This window comes from Eupeodes corollae, chromosome 1, assembly GCF_945859685.1.
Source record: "Eupeodes corollae chromosome 1, idEupCoro1.1, whole genome shotgun sequence".
Classification (NCBI taxonomy): Eukaryota; Metazoa; Arthropoda; class Insecta; order Diptera; family Syrphidae; genus Eupeodes; species Eupeodes corollae.
In genome coordinates this window covers 240,113,746-240,133,914 of record NC_079147.1, presented here as the reverse complement: position 1 = coordinate 240,133,914, position 20,169 = coordinate 240,113,746, and the positions used below count along the sequence as shown (strand labels likewise).

At 36.4% G+C, this 20,169-nt stretch overlaps 1 protein-coding gene across 2 annotated transcripts in view; it reads right to left on the bottom strand.

Annotated features, from left to right (window-relative positions):
- Nucleotides 1-13,240, bottom strand: part of LOC129942467 (dystonin) — a 290,358-nt gene extending 277,118 nt beyond the window's left edge. For both annotated transcript variants that reach the window (XM_056051421.1, XM_056051422.1), the window contains exon 1: nucleotides 12,686-13,240. In XM_056051421.1, the coding sequence (XP_055907396.1) occupies nucleotides 12,686-12,782 (97 nt within the window). In that variant the 5' untranslated portion in view covers nucleotides 12,783-13,240. The remainder of the gene's footprint in view (nucleotides 1-12,685) is intronic.
- Nucleotides 13,241-20,169: the final 6,929 nt, after the last annotated feature.

The window sequence follows — 20,169 nt, the reverse complement described above, 5'->3', positions numbered from 1 at the left end:
TGTATAACATGTTACCAAACTAGACGTGTACGTGTAAGTGAATAGTCTACAACCACAGTATGATTTTAGGAATCGGTCTCCAGTTTCTATTACAGAATACAGAGAAGTGATTAGAGTACACCTCTTTGAGGAGGCGTTCCTCTGGATGTTGATACTTTTCTTTTTACCACCTAGTTTTCTATTGAGCTGTCTATGTTTTAACATACACATGATCCAGTTTATAAAAGACTGTTTTATTTCGAAAGGTTTGAGGGCTTTTTGACTGCACTTCAACGTTGTTGAAAGCCCTTCCTTATCATGCGGTATTTTTTTTAACAGGCCGTTTCTACGCTTTTGGAATAGGCATGCTGTGAAGGAGATATAACATCAGGCTTGAGGTATCCAATGTTTTAAGGATAAACGATGTACGAATTGTTGTTCTGTAGTCTTTAGCACTAGAGTAGTTGGATTTACCAGCTTTAGGTATATAAATTACTCTAACCTTACGCCAGAACTTAGGACACAACTAAGGGTATCATAAAATAGATTGTTAAGGAGTACAGTTAAGAGATCAGCGCTTTATGTAGTATTATAAGGAAAATGTCGTGAGGACCTGGTGATTTTAATGGTAGAAAGGAGCTCATATCCATCGTGATCATACCGATCGGGACTACAATTTCCGAATAGGATACAGATTCTAAATTATTACTTTCATCATGATTGCAAACTGCCTGGTGTGCTTAATAACTTTGAAAAGTCTTCTTTTTTGTTTTTCTTATGCTGCTAATTTCACTAGTCCACCGAGTTGGTTTCCTGACTGATTTTGAAGGTAGTTTGAGATGACAGCTCTCGTCGAACCCTTCTCGCATGATTACTGTGAGATCGGTTGTTATTTTGTCCAAAAGTTTGGGCTCAGGTATTCAGTTAGGTGCAAAAATGTCCCAAGCAATAGGCATTTTATTTTTAAATGTGGTATTATTTCTCTTTTGGTGTATTGGGAATATAGACTGTTATAATGTTATACGTCACTAATAGCACAATAGCTTAATAACGAAAAGCTAACCGTTGTCTGCAAAATTCAAGGCATAGAGAAAGCATTTCATTGGAAGAAGAATATTTCTTTTTAACACTTCGCTTACCATCAAGTGAAGTTTTTATTACATCAGTGTGAAAATGAAACCATTCACAGAATCATTAAATAATCTAATATTAAATAAATTAAAATAAGGAAATCTTGTTAAGAAAATTGAACAAATATTTAAGGAAAACAAGAGTTCTGTGCAGAGAATAAAACAAAAGTTTAAAGGTGAGCCTTGCAGATACTCGACGAGTTATCAGACATCTTGCTACAGGAGAAGCAAATTCGGCTTCAAATGCAGCAGCACTAGTTCGCAGAGATACTGGCAAAACTGTTAGCAAGTGGACAGTTTAACGTGCAATACATTGGCTTTAGTCTTGGAGAAAAAAAGGAAACATTTGAAATTAATGAAACCATGAAAAAAGAAATGTACGAGTATCTTGATATTTTAAAAAATAATTTAACAGAAAATATTGAAAATATACCGGGAACTGAAAATGAATTAGACCCCAAACAAACTGCCAAAATGGTTAACAAATCAATGTTTTCAAGTTCTACAGTGGCATGCACAGAGTTCAGACTTTAATCCAATTAATAATTTATGGTCATTTTTAAAAAAGGCTTTGTTTAACAATTACGTCTTATTACCATCGTCAGTCAAAGTCCTGTAGGAACGGGTTCAAGAACAGTGGGAAGAAATTTCTTCAGAAATATAGACGATTTCAGCTGTCAAGCTAGAAAGGTCATTTGTCCTACAGCGGTGCAAAATTGGTCCAATATTATTTTAAATTTTTAAATACATAACAGAGGTGTTATTGATTTAATTATCGCTTTTTAAATTTATATGATGTTTAGTAAATAAAAAATAAAATGTTTGATAAAAAAATATGTAGAAATAACCAGGGCCTAGGGACTCTCAGCCATTCCTATGTTCGAGCAATTACAGGGATTGAGGGGACCTACAGTTTATATGCCGAATCCGAACGGCTGATTTGAGAAAGCACTTTTTCATGACAAGAATTACTCTTGGAGAATTTGTCAATTCCTGACAAGAGGCAGTACCCGTGAGGTGTCACAGGCAGGGATCGAACCCAAGACCTCTTACATGACAGTCCAACGCACATGTCACGGGTACTACAATAGTTAAAAATAGTTATTCCGGTTTATTTTTGAATAGGAAATATAAATTATATATAAAATACTTTTGGGACAAAACAATTGAGCCTGTTACGTTTTACTGATCTGCTGAATTGAACCAGATCACTGATTAAAAAATGGCTAATAGAAAACAGAACAGAAAACAGAAGCCGCTGGAGCAGATGGCTTGAATGCCGAGCTTTTTAAAGCAGCTGGAGATAAGTTGGTAAGGAGAATGCACCAACTTATCTGTAAGATATGGTCGGAAGAAAACATGCCCGATGAATGGAACCTCAGTATTGTTTGCCCGATCCTGAAAAAAGGAGACCCTCTAAACTGCACCAACTATAGAGGAATAAGTCTACTTAACATCGCCTATAAAATCTTCTCTGCCATAATATGTGAACGTCTAAAGCCCATCGTCAACAACCTGATAGGTCCTTATCAGTGTGGTTTTAGACCAGGAAAGTCCACAGTTGATCAAATATTCACATTACAGCAGATCCTGGAAAAAACTCAAGAGCACCAAATCGACACCCACCATCTTTTCATCGATTTCAAGGCCGCATATGACAGCATCTACAGGGACGAGCTGTATAGAGCCATGTCTAGTTTTGGCATCCCTGCCAAACTCGTCCGTTTGTGCAGGATGACCATGGAGAATTCACGCTGCATAAAGGTTGGAAACAACTTAACAGAACCTTTTGATGTCAAAAAAGGTTTTAGACAAGGTGATGCGCTGTCATGCGATTTTTTTAACATCGTGCTTGAAAGAATAGTGCAGAGCTCACACGTCAACATTAGAGGCACTATCTTTCAAAAGTCTGTCCAATTACTGGCATATGTTGATGACATTGACATAATCGGAAGAACTCAGCGTGATGTCAATGGGGCTTTTGTGAGTATTGAGGCAGAGGCGGCAAAAATGGGTTTAACGGTTAATGAGGGCAAAACAAAGTATATGCTGTCGTCTAGAAAGGACATACAACACCGACGTTTTGGTCAAAACGTCACAATCGACAGACGTACCTTTGAGGTAGTCAAGGACTTCGTCTACCTTGGCTCCGCTGTAAACGCAGAAAACAACACCAGCGCTGAGATCAAACGCAGAATAACTCTTGCTAACCGCTGTTTCTTTGGACTAAGAAAGCAATTGAGTAGTAATGTCCTCTCTCGAGGGACCAAAGTGTTGCTATATAAGACCCTTATCATCCCCGTCCTGCTATACGGTGCAGAAGCATGGACCATGACAAAAGCGGATGAAAGCACCTTGGGTCGCTTCGAGAGAAAAGTTCTTCGTGTGATCTACGGTCCCGTATGCATCGAAGGGGAGTGGAGGAGAAGATGGAACGACGAACTGTACGGGCTGTACAGCGACGTAAACTTAGCAAGAAGAGTAAAAGTCCAACGACTAAGATGGCTGGGTCACGTAGAGCGCATGGAAACCAATGCTCCGGCCCGGAAAGTCTTCGAATCCGCACCCACAGGACAGCACAGTAGAGGAAGACCGCGGATCAGGTGTCGCGCACAAGTGGAAGGTGACCTCACCCAACTTGGAGCGCGAAACTGGAGACATCTAGCTAGGGACCGAGCTAGATGGAGAAGTTTGTTGGGTGAGGCCCTAGTTCACACAGGACTGTAGCGCCACCTTAAGTAAGTAAGTAAGTAATAGAAAACAGAAAGAACTATTCAAAAAACACATCACAATTAAATTTTTATTTTTGCGTAGTAGACAACTCTTTCTAAGGTTTAACTTTTTCTATATCAATCTTTATAATGTCTAATGCATAAGACAATTCAATTTCATTATGAACTTAAAAAGGAAATAAAATGCATTATGCCAATTATGGTAAGTAAAAAATCTTCTATTTTTATTATAAACTAGTTTACTTTTCTGTATCAATGTTACCTACGAGTATATATCAGAAAAGAAGATTAATTACGTTGTTCCAGTTTGTGAAACCTTTTAGAGCTTAAACAGAATTTAAGAAAAAAAAATCAACATTGCCTTTCATCGAAGAGTGCGTAGGAGCGTAAATAGGTTTAGATAACATGTCCAAAGCATCCAAGTAGGTATCCATAACACAGGAGAATGACGTTTTCCTTTAATGGAATGGAGACGAACAACAAACATTCAGCTTCATAAAAATGTCAATTACATACTCGTATAGGTATGTATAAGCTCTTAGCCTTCTCTCTTTTGTCGTAGGAGCTTCCACTTCCAGCTAAAAAGTATGAGTAATATTTGTATCCACCATGCATGATGCATAAAGGAATCATCCTTAAAAGACAAACAAAAAACTTCAGGTATAAGTATATTAGTCAGTGTTCCACACGACATCACAGCTATTTTTAAGGTCAAGGGTCTGGAAAATTGTTTCGAATGACGACAATGGGAGAGTATGGATCCACAATCATTTATACAAAAAAAAGAATCGAAACGAAAATAGTCTATTACAGTCCAAACTACCAAATGATTAATGTCCTTAAGTTTTCGACCATTATCTTAGCTGTTGGTGCATCATTTTGATTTTTTAAAAGTTCAACTATAAATTCTACGTATATCCTATGTGCTCTGAGAACTTGGCATTATTTCTATGTGCCATATACTTTATAATATAAATTTTAAATAATATCAGGGTAATAACTTTAAATGAAATAAAGAGCAAAGTTATATAACTCTTCATCTTCATGCTACCAAATTGGTATGAACCTCTTTTCTTTTAAATTCTTGTTTGAGTCACTTTTTCTGAATTACCATAAAATGGTGTTGTTGCAATTTTTGAAGAATATCTTCTTTCTTTAATTTTTTAATATCATTCTTTATTTATGATTTTATAGTGCGATTTTTTTATTGTTATTTTATTTTTAAACAGGTTGGCGTTTGAATAAATGTACACAAAAAAAGTAAACTTTAACTGTTCTAACTTTCAAATAACCAACAACGATCTTAGAGATATAAATTTTTATGAATTTTGATGGCATATCTCTTTAATTGTATTTCATTTAATGAAGCTCATAAACAAATAAAAATATAACTGAGCTATGGGATATGTGATTTGATTATAAAAGAAGTTAATTATTTGGCATATTTGTAAAGTTAAAAATTAATGAGATCTTTTCTTATGCTATAAATAAAAACTCATTTGATGTGCTAATGAGACCCGACAGATTTTTTTTCAGCTTTGGCACTCGATAAAACTTTGAAAATTCTTTAAACCCTCTAATTTCAAACAAGTTTACAGATTATTGAAGATTTTTCTTTTGCAAGCACCTCTTCTCTAATTTCTTCTTAGGCACAAGACTACATTCATCTTACATCAGAACATTTTTAAATTTCTAAAGGATTTTGTGACAATATTTTAATGGATGTTTTAGTCCTGATGCTGATGGAATGCAATTATTTATGTTGATAAAAAGTGTGTCTCATGTTTCCTATTCATTGTTTCTTCTTTTCAACGGTCTTTAAATTGTTCTAAGTTTTCAAATCTTGGCACTAAACGCCAATCCATAAAAAAAAGATTTTAAAAACTAAGGTACGAAATATCGTCCTATTTTGTTTATTGTTCTTCTGTTTTATGTAAAAAGTCATAATGAATAACTCTAGAATTACTAACTTATTACAATTTTCATCTTTTTGTTTGGATGCATTCGAAAAACGTTCTCAAGTCCATTGAATTAGTACAGATTTCAGCAGGGCTTTTGGAAAATTGAGCCATAAAGTTCTTTTTGACAAATTAAGTAAAATTGGATATAAATACCGTTTCGTTATGTGGTTTTCGTCATATAACGGGTTATCTATTTCACGGTTTTAAAAGCATCGGTCTGGAATTCGACATTCACAAACTAAGTTGCTAAACCATTTTTTTTTTTCAGTTGGCATTTGGAACTACACCTATGTACATCTACATAAAGTCCAGCTCACACAATAACTAAATCCAGCTGATCTTTCACAGTTGAGCTTAGGTTCAAGTGGCTGTCCGAGATGAAAACGTACACACTTAGGCCAGTTTAATGGCCCATTGTGATACCACATGAATCTTGAAGCTTCCTCCTAAGCTCAACGGAACCAGTTTGAGTCTCTTACGAAACGTGAGAGATTGATTATGCTAAAATGATTTAGATCGTTAAAGAAGAATTCATCTAGGTAATTCTTGCGTTTTCGAGCAGGGCATGTACAGAGAAGATGAAGAATTGTTTCCTCCTCTTAATCGTCCATACAGCTTCTGCAAAAGTCATTTGAGAATACGCCTAGCCGCGTTTCGGGTTTTCTTATTAGACAGAGCCCGGTTATGACACTCATTATCGAGCTGATTTGCGATCTGCTTAGAAATAGCAAGCACCTTGAACGCTTTAAATCTCGTGTTTGATTTCTTTATAGCGTCCTGCATTAGCAATAGTTTACATGTAGCGATTGGTATCGAGCTTTTGCCAAACGTGGTAGAATGGGTTGTACTGCGCCATTCCTGGCGAGTTGATCTGCCTTACAGTTTTCTGGAATGTTACAATGGCCAAGGAACCCAGCAAAGGTGGATATTAAACTGTTGTGCCACCTCCATTAGAGATGATCGACAGTTATGGACTGTTATAGAGTTTGTAGAGACAGAGTCCAGAGATTTGATAGCGGCTTGGCTATCTGAGAAAATACGGATATCAGATGTTGATATCACGTTTTCTTTAAGCCAGGACAAGACTTCCTTTATCCTTTATTTTGTAAGAGTTCTTTTAGGATATTAAGATGCTTTCCTGAAACTGCTATAGCAACGTCGTCTGTATAGGCTACCACTCTGAAACCCTCCGCATCCAGACTAGTTAGGATTTCATTCACCACCAGATTCCAGGGGAGAGGGGATAGAACACCACTTTGCGGTGTCCCTCTACTGACGAATCTTCTGCCAGAAGAGTTGCCCAGTTTTGAGTTAATTACTCTGCTAGTCAGCATTAAATGAATTTACTCCCTGAGCGAACTCTCTACGTTTAGAGATGTTAGTGCAGATGTGATTGCAGATGTGTCCATGTTGTTAAAGGCACCTTCAATGTCAAGAAAAGCAACCATAGTGAACTCTTTATAATGGAGATAATGATGGATAAGGTATGTAACGCTGTTTCCACCCACAGAAGTCTTGTATCAATACTTGCCCTTAAATGGATTTCAATCAAAGTTTCCAAGGTCTTAAGAAGGAATGATGATAGACTCATAGGTCGTAGATCTTTAGGATCATTCACAACGTCGTAGATACGTCGAATGGGTGCTTGAACGATATACGGTGGACGGCGATTTTTCGAACAAAATTTTCTTCAGCTACGAAGCAAATTTTCCTATCGGTGGTTATGTTAATAAACAAAATGTTCATACTTTGAGGTTCTGTGAATCCTTAGGAAATTGTGTGAAAGTGAGGCCATTACAATCACAAAAAGTCACTATTTGGTGCGCCCTTTGGTCCGGAAGTTTGATTCGACCTTACTTCCTTGAAAACGACGATGGAGCGACTGTTACCGTCAATTCGGAGCGTAATGGTCATATGAGAACCAACTTTTTTTGCCTGCTATTGAAGAAGACGGTTCCACATGCCACACAACGCGAGCGAATATAGCTTTATTGCAAGAGACATGCGATTTGACACCGCTGGACATTTTTTGTGGATCTACGCAAAAGACCATGTTTAAACAGATAAACCTTTAACTCTGGACAACTTAAGAACCAACATTCGTCAAGTTATGGCCGAGATACCGCCCAATATGTGTGAAAAGTTGTCGAAAATTATCTCAAAAGAATCGAATAATTTAAACGGTGCAGTGTTTCACATGTCAACGTTCAAACTTTATAATAAAAGGAAATATAAAAAATATTGTACTTTTGAAACAGCAATATGGATAACCTTGTATAAAAGTTACATATTATAACGTCATGGTCAGGAGTAACATTTTCTATCAATTTAAAGTCAATTCTGGTGTACCTCAAAGGATTCACCTTGGGCCATTGCTGTTTGCTTTATTTATTAATGATTACATATGATATTTTTCGAGTTATTAATTCCCTCAAGAGTAGTACCCGTGGCATGATGGTTAGTGCGTTGGACTGTGAGAACTTCGTTCGAGTGACATAGCCCCACCAAACAACAGAAACCTGACAAATACAGAAATCGACCAACACTTACAACAGATGGACGAAACAATAAAACGAACGATGGAACGGACAATCCCAAAGTACAAAGAACGGGACCAAATGGACGCTTACAGAAACGCGACAATTGACGCACTACGTAGGCACAAGAGTGGCTTACTGACAAGACTCAAAAACTTGCACAGACGACTTACAGACCCACGCGACTTGGAGGTTAGGACACTGAAATCGTCAATAAAAAATGTCAATCTGTTGATTAAGGAGAACTACAGGCTATCAATTAACAAGTACTGGGACCGCAAGATCCGGTCAGTTAATTCGAGTGACCCTAGTATGTTCCCCAAAATCAACAAGATATTCAGGAAAAAAAACGATAATGACCTTCCGTGTCTTAAACTCCAAAGAACTGAAGAGAACAGAAACGTACTAAGGACAGCGCAAATAGATCCAGAGGAAGCCATCTTTGACGATGACTTTTACATAATTGAAGATCCGAAGGAAAAAGTGGAGGCGGTGGGAGCTGCTTTCCAGCAAGTGTACAAGGTGAATGTTAGCATTCGCCCCTTGTTAGTGACGAAGGTTGAGCTTCAGCTCATCTTCAATTCATTAAAAAACAAAAAGTCAGCAGGTGTCGATAGTATATCCAACGTTGTACTAAGACATTTACCGATGGAAGCAATTGACATATACACCACGCTCTTCAATAATGCACTGAATAATGCATATTATCCAGTGCATTGGAAGACCGCTGTGGTTCATCCTCTCCCGAAAAAAGGAAAGGACAACTCCAACCCGTCAAATCTTCGGTCGATAAGTCTTCTTCCGAGCATCAGCAAAGTTTTCGAAAAGATCATTAATAGGGCTCTGACTAAGTGGGCTGCGGACAACAAAATTATTCCGGATAAACAGTTCGGGTTCAAGGCGGGTCATGACACAATTCATGCTGCGTCTAAACTCGTTTCTGATATCCAATGGAATAAATCAAAACAACAATGCACAGGTGCTGTTCTGGTTGATTTGGAGAAGGCCTTTTACACCGTATGGTTAGAGGGTCTTTACCTAAAACTGAGCAGGCTTGGCATAAGCAAGCCATTGTTGTATATACTTTATGATATGCTTAACGGTAGAAAGTTTGTTGTCAAAAGTGGCAATGTAACTTCTACCACAACATTCTCAATTAAAAATGGTCTTCAACAGGGAGCGGTGAATTCGCCGATTCTCTTCAGCATTTACACCAGCGATCTGATAGGTAGTCTTACAAAGGCAATTGCGTACGCCGACGATCTAATTGCGTACAGAACGGCCCAAAAGGTTGAGGTTATTAGAATTCTCTTGCAGCGTGATTTCGACAAGATTCAGCGATATTGCGACGACTGGAAACTGAAAATAAATGTCCAGAAGTCAGAGACAATTCTGTTCCGGACTCCGTTGGCTAGGGCCACGAGGGATACGTGTAAGAATTGGCGCAAGATGGTCATCGTTGATCTTCACGGGCAGCCATTGGCGAGCAAAAGTGTAGTGAAGTACCTTGGTATCAGGTTAGATCAGTATTTATATTTCGACAGACATATAAATGCTGCTCTGACCAGGGCCAGAGGAGCCTTCGCTCTGACGAAACGACTGTTTTTTAGCAGTCGGCTTGACCCCAGAGTGAAGGTAATTTGCTACATGGCCCTCATACGGCCAATGATCGTTTATGGTTGTCCTGTATGGTTCAACGTTGCCCCTTCCCAGATGGAGAAGTTTCGGGTGTTCGAGCGGCAGTGTTTAAGACGCTGAACCGGCTTATATCGAACAGCCTAATCTTCTTATGTGCATTACTATTCAAACGAGGTCCTATACAATGGGGCTCGAATCAACAGAATTGACAATTTCGTGATAAAACTCGTTCGAGGTCACATTGCAAGAGCTATGTATGTCTTCGACCAACAATTTAATTTTCGGGGCGTTCTATCCGAACGGCGAGTATTTTGAGAGTGCACGCTTGAGCGGCTTCATTCCCCCAGAGGCATTCCTCTTTTTAGATAGATGCGGTCTGATACAGGATAGATTGGCTGTTCCGTTAATCTACCACGTCAGACGAAGAACCGTGGATAGGCGACTCCTGTACAATCGGGACGTCATGGCACAAGGCGGAGCAGAGCTCCTTCGGTTCAGTAGGGCTGTGTCCGAACGGGACCGAACTGATAGGGTGAAGCAGGAGAACCAGTTTTGGTGGCTTCAATCGGCACTTGATATTGGGTAGTCGGGATGGGGTTTTAAGCCTTGGCCGGCTTACATACTTGTTTTATGTTTAGGGTTTAGTTTTAAGTAGAATAGGCTTGGTGGCACGAAAAAAAAAAAAAAAATAAAAAAAAAAAACATTTAAAAAAAAAAAACATTAAAAAAAATAAATTAAAAAAAAAAAAAAAAAAAAGACAACGAAATATGAAAACCAAAAATGTTAGATAGTTAGATTTGCTGCTGTGGTTGTTCTAGTTTTAAGTAGTTTATAGGTAGAATAGGTAGTTTAAGTTAGTTTTTAAGTTTTATTTAAGGACCTTATTTTAAGTAGTTTAAGTAAAAAAAAAAGTAGTAAGTAAAAATAAATTAAAAAAGGTTATTGATATTAGTTTTTTCAAAATTTTCTAATAAAAACAAAACAAATAAAATTTAAATTGAAGTAAAATAGATCTTAAGGCTGAAAGGCATTAGTAATTAGTGTTATAGTTTAGCTTAGAGTGTCCGTATGGGACCATTAAGTTAGTTGTAAGTTATGGATAATTAGGCTAGTTTTATGAATTTTTGTCTAGCTTTAAGATAGGTTTAAGATTGAATAAATAAAAATTAATTTAAAAAAAAAAAAAAAAAAAGTGCGTTGGACTGTCATGCAAGGGGTCTTGGGTTCAATCCCTGCCTGTGCCACCTTAATTTAAAAAAAAATTAATATGCGCGGGTACTGCCTCTTGCGAGGAATTGACAAATCCTTCAAGAGTAAATCTTGTCATGAAAAAGTGCTTTCTCAAAAATTAGCCGTTCGGATTCGGCATTTAAACTGTAGGTCCCCTCCTTTCCTGACAACATTACTCGCACACAGGAATGGTTGAGAGTTGTAAGTCACTAGGCCCTGGTTCACAACGGACTGTTGCGCCACCCAATAGTAATTCCCTCAAGAATAATAAGAGCTACAAGAAGATCTAACTCAATTTTTGGAATGGTGCAATAAAAATGGTTTCATTTTAAATATTGACAAATGTAAGACAATGGAAAATATAAAAAATAATGAATATGTAAAAATCGTCACGTTTAAATAAAGCATCCCGATTTTCTGACCTTGGTATTACACTAGACTCAAAATTAACGCTTACAGATCATTAGGATAATATTACAAAAAAAAAGCTACAAAATCACTTGGTTTCGACAAAAGTTATAAAGTGATCCACACAAGTATATGGTATTAAAATTCGGTAAGCTTCTTTTGTCAGACCAATTCTTGAATACGCTTGCTATTAATAGAATAGAAATATTCAACGTAGATTTGTAAGGTTTTGTCTTCATTTCCCCAAACCAGAAAGACTTTTATTACCTTCATACACTCAAAGGCTCTTGATATTAGTTCTTTTCAAAATTTTCTAATAAATACAAAAATAAATTAAATTTAAATTGATGTAAAATAGATCTTAGGGCCGAAAGGCATTAGTAGTTAGTCAGCCCTATCATGAATTCCATTGTAATCGGAAATTTTTACGAATCACGAAAAACTGTATCATGAAATCCGTTCGTAGTGGAAAATCTCACACAATTTTGCATTACGAACGGATTTCATGATACAGTTTTTCGGGATTCGTACAAATTTCCGATTACGATGGAATTCATGACAGGGCTGAGTATTAAAGTTTAACTTAGAGTGTCCGTATGGGACCATTAAGTTAGTTGCAAGTTATGGATAACTAGGCCAGTTTTATGCATTTTTGTCTAGCTTTAAGATAGGTTTAAGAATGAATTAATAAAAATGTATTTAAAAAAAAAACACTCGAAGGCTTCCTTGATAAATCTCCCATCTCTTCCTGGTCACAGAGAGTATTTTCAGTTCTGCTTTATTTATGTCCATCTATGATCTTTTGATTCAATTTCAATCTGAGTGAGGTTAGCTTAAGAAAAACTATTTTTAGAAGATCGAACTATGGTGCTAACAGTCATCTTAATCAATTAGTTAGTAAATTCAACAAATTCTTTGATTTAAGTAAATATTGTAAACATAACGTAAGCACTTAACATATTTAATAAATATTTTGTTAGTAGAAATATACATAATTTTTTTTCTTGCAAAGTTTAAATATAATAAAATGACAACAATTCAAATTTAAGAAGAAACAAAAAAAACTCACCTGCTATTCTTAAAACAGCTCGATCAGCTGGGTCCAATTGCAAAATGCTTAAGGGTTTGTCCTTAGCCCATTCGCTAAGGCTCTCCCGATCCATCATAATGTTCGATGTGCTGCTAGTGGATGCATAAATTCTTCTTTTCTTATTTCGATAATATTGCGGTGTGGACGCCGTGATTGAAGGTTGTTAAATTAATTATTATATGTATATATTTATTGTATATACACTTTAATGGATGGGTGGGTTTTTATTTAATTGGCTAGTATTTTGAAGGATTCCCTTTCTCAATCCTTTTTTCTACGTATATATTTATTTATACGTATTTTTGTTAGATTGTTTTGGGGACTCCAACGTCCGTGCGTCGTCGAGTTGTCGCCACCGCCAATAAGGCGTATAGGATGATAATTCTATTTTAAATAAGTATTTTTTTTGTTTTGTTTTATTATTTAAGTATATTAGAGAAATATTAAAATCACACTACTCATAATTGGTATACAGAGTTATATGACTTTTTTTAATTGTATAAAGCATGCTTAAGCATTGCTGCTCACACTAAGCTAGAAATAAAACTTATCACTGGTATCCATAGGGTTTTATATATATTTTTGTACTTATTTAATTTTTTTTGTTTAAATGTGTGCGAGTACAAACAACAACGCCGCTTTGTGGTATTTTTTTCCTACTGATGCTAGGCTTAAGATTTTACAAAAATCTAGGGAACTTTTTTAAAGGTACAAATTCTGATCTTAAAAGTGATGTTTTACTTATAAAATATTTCCAGATCAATTGCATAAGAAAGTCCCTAGATCCATCGCAAAATAAATTCGATTTACAGCTTTTTAGTTAGAAAAATAACATACCTACAATCAAGTAAAAAAAAAACATAAATACAATCGACCATACTGCATAATTCTACAACTTATTGGAAAACCCGTAGACTGAAAAAGGATCACGATAAGCAGGACATTTGCGAATAGTACAGCCAAACAAGGTTTCTCATACTAAATTGAATTACGGGGAGTGGATTTGTCACACGCTTCGAAAACGTAATGATTGCATTGCAGATCAAGCAAAGCAGTGGAATCCATTCACTTAAGAAGACAGAACCAACAGAAGCTGAAAAATAACAGTCGAAGAGGAATCTACAAGATTGGGAGAGGTTGGTCACATTGTGCACCCAATACAATGTATAATTATATCAGTCCCAAAATACGTTTTATTGTCGTACTGGAGAAGGTACTGGTCTAACCCCTCATAAACTTGCAACCCTGACCCGAATGCTTACATGGGCCACACTTTCCGTCCATAATAAACCTGTTTTTCGACCCTAGCAACCGCATACGAGTAGTACCCGTGGCATGATTGTGAGTGCGTTAGACTGTCATGCAAGGGGTCTTGGGTTCAATCCCTGCCTGTGCCACCTTAATAAAAAAAAAAAAATTCGGGGGTACTGCCTCTTGCTAGGAATTGACAAATCCTTCAAGAGTAATTCTTGTCATGAAAAAGTGCTTTCTCAAAAAAATAGCCGTTCGGATTCGGCCTAAAATTGTAGGTCTCTTCCATTCCTGACAACAGTACTCGCACACAGGAATGGTTGAGAGTTGTAAGTCACCTGGTTCACAACGGACTTTTGCGCCACCCAATTTTTTAACCGCATACGATTGAGTAATTAAGGCTCTGTGCCCCGCTAGGAATCACCCACAGACTTTATAGGTCTGAGGAAATCAGTATGGTTCTTCAAAGCTGAGAACTGCAATTTTTGCACATAAAATTTGCCTTTAAAGAGTCGAAAACTAGAATCATAGCCTTACAATTTATAAGAAATAAAACACCTTTGTCGAAATTCCTAATATCCTAGAAATAATCTCTGTACACTCACAGAGTACGGCCGAAGTAGGGCTTAAGGGTATACTGATAATCGCTTGGCATTATTTAACTCTCTTCAACAAGACATAAAAGAACGCATACATCACAGAAACTCATGAAGACGAATAATGCCACTAGCTATTTCACTAGAGCATAGTCTGTTTAAAAAAGGGAGACAATTTGTGAATAATTTGATGGTTAATTATTTTCTTGGTTTAGTGTTGTACAGATCTTGTAAATTCATAAGAATCATGACCAAGGAAACACATAATGATATTTTAATAGAGGTAATACTTCCGTATGCTGAGGACAATATTGTACTTAAATGGCATTTGAAATAAGGTAACGATTCCAAGTACTCGCCATCATCAAATCTCTGTGGTACACTGACCTTCTCAGTCCCAAGACAGCCCCCAACTCAACACGATTTCAACAATAAACACCAACGATGGCTTGAAATACAAAAGGAATGGAAGTGAATGCAAACAACTTCTTGGCCACAGCTAAGTCGTATAGACCTACAATCGACCTACTAAGGAGGCTATTCGAGCTATTCACACAAAATTTACTTTTTTATATATTGAATCACCAACACGCTTAGGGAAACTAGAGAACTGAGGAAAATATCGGAGCTAAATCTGCTAGTGTTAGTGATGACCATGAATTATCGATTGACCTTCGTTCCCACCAATTGGGCACGCCGAAAATTTTGCAGAAAGATTTAGGTGTGAAGCTTTTAAAAATGCGTTAGTATACAAATTTGAGCCGAACGAACTATCATAAAACTGAGTTTTAAGTGAATTGGCTGTTAAAAACTTGGTCGAATATCAACTTTTTTTTATTGAACGTAATTTCTGGTGGAATGGATACTTGAACATTTTATTGCACGTCGTTCAATTGGCCGGCTATATTGTGCAACTAAACGCCTCTAGACTATTTGTTGTGGAGCTATAGCAAGGCTCATTTCTATAGCAAAAAGACCGCATAGATTGACTAAAAGCCAACATTGAAGTTTCTATTCTTCGCCAATTTGGGCTAAGCGGACGGTTTATTTAAGGCGCAGTCGTAGCCAACATTTGCATTAAAAAATGTTAAAATATTTAATTATATCGATTGGAATGAAGATCGCATGCATTTTTTTGAACATTCATTGTTTTTTTTAATTGCCGATAGCTCTTAAAAAATCACTCTTTACAAATCGAAAATTGCGTTCAAAAAGAGCATCATTTGTTTTGCAAAATTGTAAAAGGTATTCGTAAGACAATCCACTCTCGGAACATTATCCGAGTCGATATTGGCACCTCGTTACGTTCGTACCGGTATCAACGGTCTATCAACATGTGGTCAATTTGGTTACGAGTGAATACCGGCTCCCGATCTATTTTATCATTCAAATCCCCAAGAATGACTTCTAGGACAGGCATTGAGGGCCTTTAAAAGTGCACACATACAAAATTTAGGTTGTAAAATGAGTTATTTCAAAAAATTTCAACTTTAGTCGTACTTTGGATTTGCTATAATTCAATAGAATATTGTTTAAAATTATTGCTGAATGCAAGGCAACATTTTTGGAAAAGGTATTTCTATCTATTTCTTTTCTTCATACAATTTCAAATTCACCACTTGAGGAATAATTCAAATAAAAGATGAATGAGTTCTTATCAAGTATTCTCCAAATATGAGAGTTATACTCGAGTTTAGGACGAATAAAATAAAAACTTTGTAAATTATAGCCAGATCAGAAGGAGTAAAAAACTTCTTGCATCTTCGGAGAAAACATAAACACTTAGCAGAATTTTTGGCGACGTCAAATATGTGATCACTCCACAACAAGTGGTTTGTGATGCACATTCCTAGGACTGAAAACTGTTCGGTCTCCTTGATGCAAGTACCGCTTATGGATAGTGGCATTGGACAAGGGTTAAGGACATTGCACATCCGAAAAACAAGGATAGGAATCTAAAAACGAATATGAAAAGCAGAGGGTACCGTCATCAGCGAAACAATGTAGTGGGTTAGAAGTTTCAGACAAATATCATTTTTGAATATAAGGAAGAGAGTCGGAGAAAAAACGGAGCCCTGTGGCACACCAGCATTTATTTTGTGGATATCAGATTTAAACCCGTCCAATACTTATTAAATTGAACGGTCCGAAAGGTAATTTCTAACCCAACAAAGAAGAGATTCATAAAGACCAAAAGCAGGCATTTTTCATGCCAAACTCTATCAAATGCCTTTGAAATATCAAGTGCAATAATCTTACTTTCTCCAAAACGATGTAAATATTTGTTCCACTGTTCGGTGAGATAAACCATAAGATCACCAGTGGACCTATTGCAACGAAAGCCATAATGCCGATCATTAACAAGCTTCCGTTCTTCAAGATATTTTTTAAGCTGAAGATTTATAAGGGTTTCCATGATCTTGGAAAGAAGGGACGTAAGTGCAATTGGACGATAGTTAGAGGGGAAGGAGGGGAAGGATTTGTGAATGTCAAGATTTTTTAGTACTCCAGCAACTGTACGAGTGCGAAAGAAGATTCGTCCCATGGAACAGTTTACGCTTTCAAGTACAGGAGGAGTCACGTAGCTCATTGGCATCATCTAATTAACAGCAAACTGTGCTGCAAGCAAATTCGCTTTATGAATGGAGCTAACATAAGGAGTGTCATTGGAAACGAGCGTAGGAACTGACGATGACGTCGTGTCGCGCAAATTTTTTACAAATGACCAGAACTTTTTACTACCTTTGGGACTTTGTTGTTATATTTTTTGCCGTGATTTCTGGTCATGCAAAAATTTAATGCGTCGAATATGTCCGTTATAAGTCTTTCTAGCTTGTTTGAACTTATTGTGGAGTGGACATGATCTACAGTTCTTATATCAAATCGGACTTGGAAAGCAATTTATCATGTGAACAAAATTTTAGCTGACACAGGCAGGGATCGAACTTAAACCTATATTAAAACTAGTGACGTAGTGATTTACAACTCCCAACTGTTCTTGTTTGCAAGTCAATTCAGGGATAGAGTCGACCTTCAGTTCTTATGCCGAATCCGAACGGTCAATTTAAAAATAAAGAAAAACACTTCTCATGGAAAGAATTATTCTTAGAGGATCTGTCAATTCTTCGCAAGAGACAGTACCCCTGAAAAAATAATGTAGGTGACACAAGCAAGGGTTGAACCCAAGACCATGACAGTAGTACGCACTAAACATCCCGCCACGAGTACTGCAAAGCCTATCTAGTTTTCACAATTCTGATTTCTAGCTGCCTAGGTAAAAAAACATGGTCTACATAGGAACCTACAAAGGTTTCTGATAACTGTTTTAAACAGGCATTTTTCTAACAATACAGCAAAAGGTTATATTATTTTTGTATTTAAACATAGCAAAAGGTTTTAAAAAACTTTAAAAAGGAAATCAACAAAGTGGGAAAAAGGTCTGAATACAATGTCAGATATGTTAATTTAAAAGGCTCCAAGAACCTGGTAAACAGTTAATTTTTGACGGTCATAGAACCATCGACTGCCAGTATATTTCTTTAACATAATTTTACGTTTCAATCCGATAACATTTGTCTACAAATTTGATTGATATTTAAAACCTTTAGAGGACAATGCCCGTAAATTAAATTATATTTCAAACTAGTAAATTTTACTAAGCAACATAGTAGGTGAGAGTTGTACCTACATCAATACGACCTTGAAAATAACTTGTTTCCTTCTTAGAATTATACCTAAACTAGTGAAAAATATTAAATGACACAACCTTCATTTCCAAGTATAGAATCGCCTTTACAAAACTAACTATATACAAAAACAAAAACACAAAGAACTTCCTTCAACTTGGCTGACATTGCATAAACAGTAAACACAAACCAAAAAAAAACTAAAGTACCAAACAACAACAATACCCACAACAACAGTGACCAAAGGAAGAACAATAAAAGCTCTTAAGACACACTATATCTATCTACATATAGGAAAGGCAGAGGTAGGTAAGGTATAGCTACATAGGAGGTAAAATGTCTTCACTGTCCTGACATCCTCATCATAATCATATATAGATACCTCTGTGGGTTTTTGTACATAGAAATGTACGTAAAAGATTTTGATGAGAACAAAAGAACAAAGAAACTACCTACCTACAGGGAAGATTCCCAATCCCGACCCGACCCGATGCAAGTGGGAAACTGGGAACAAGAAGAACAAAATATCAAACCTTCCAACAACAACAAAAAATCTTACACGATAAATCACACTCTGTGAGAGTTGAGAGATTCTTGCATCTTGCATTAGAAGAATAAGAAAAAGAATGTGTAACAAGGTCTGAGAAAATCAGATGATAGATAACTAGGTAGGTATATTCTTATCAGACATTTCATACCTACAAACAGCGCAACACAAATAATATAATTATGTTAATAAATTGTGTATTTTTGTTTTATTGTTTCACAAACAAATCTCAGATAAATGTCCCAACTTCGTGACATCAGAATTTCTTGCATAAACTAACGAGATGATGACTGTTTTTCTGTGTTTTGTTTTTGGAGGATGATGAGGAGGGGAAGGGGGTAGGAAAAAATTAAATGACTCAAACTGCGGAAAGTGCATGGACGTCGTCACTCATCTTCGTCGTGGATGACACAAATGAATGACGATGCCATCAAGGTTCCTCTTGCTCCCTTGTGCAGATTTACGCCCCATTTTTTTTCTGTTGTTTTTGCTTTTTTTAATAATTTTTCCTACTCCTCCTCCTCCAGGTCTCTGTGGAACTTTATGCTTCTCTCTATCATTCTGCAGTTTATTCATTCAATTACTTTCATTTCACCATGTTGTCACATTTCGTAGAAAATACACATAAGACAATAACTTTAATGGGGCGAATCCTAAATGAGTAATTTTCTTCCGACCTACAACAATGTATCCAACCCTGTTGGCTCATTAATAAGAAATTCAATATAAAACCATAGTTTTCATAAGATAGTAGGTACCTACATTGAACCAAAGGTATCCCAAGCAATCGCCCTCTTTAGTCCCTGAGAAGACAACACAGAAGAAGATTTTATAAACAATTTAACTTGAATCTATAATTTTTGTTCTCATTTTTTTTTTAAATGTGAACTAAAACACGTTCACTCCTCCATAAGCCATAACCACTAAGCTCCTCATGAAACTCGTTATGTATCACACTTTTTGAAGGTTTTTTTTTTCTTTTCCTTCTTTAAATCAAAAATTTCACGAAAAAAGTGTAAATCAAAAAACTTTAATCACACGAAATTGGTTCCTATCACTTTTTTTCACAATTTCTTGTTGGTTTAATTTAATAATTAAGGAAGCAAAAAGATGTGATTTCAAGTCCGACCGAAAGGAACCGAATACAAATTCGACTTGACTTTAAATTGAAACACTATCATCATCCTTCTACCACCGCTGCTTCTGCTTCTACTATCGGTCGATATCTATCCGAGTTCTCTCTTCTTTCTTCCCAAAGGAAAAATCAATAAAGTCAAACAGTGGAACAGTGAAAAACCGGAAAACCCTTCCTGGGAAAAGCCAAACCGAATAAAGAGACGAAAAGAAGAGACACACTCACACAAAAAAAAAAGACTTTACCAT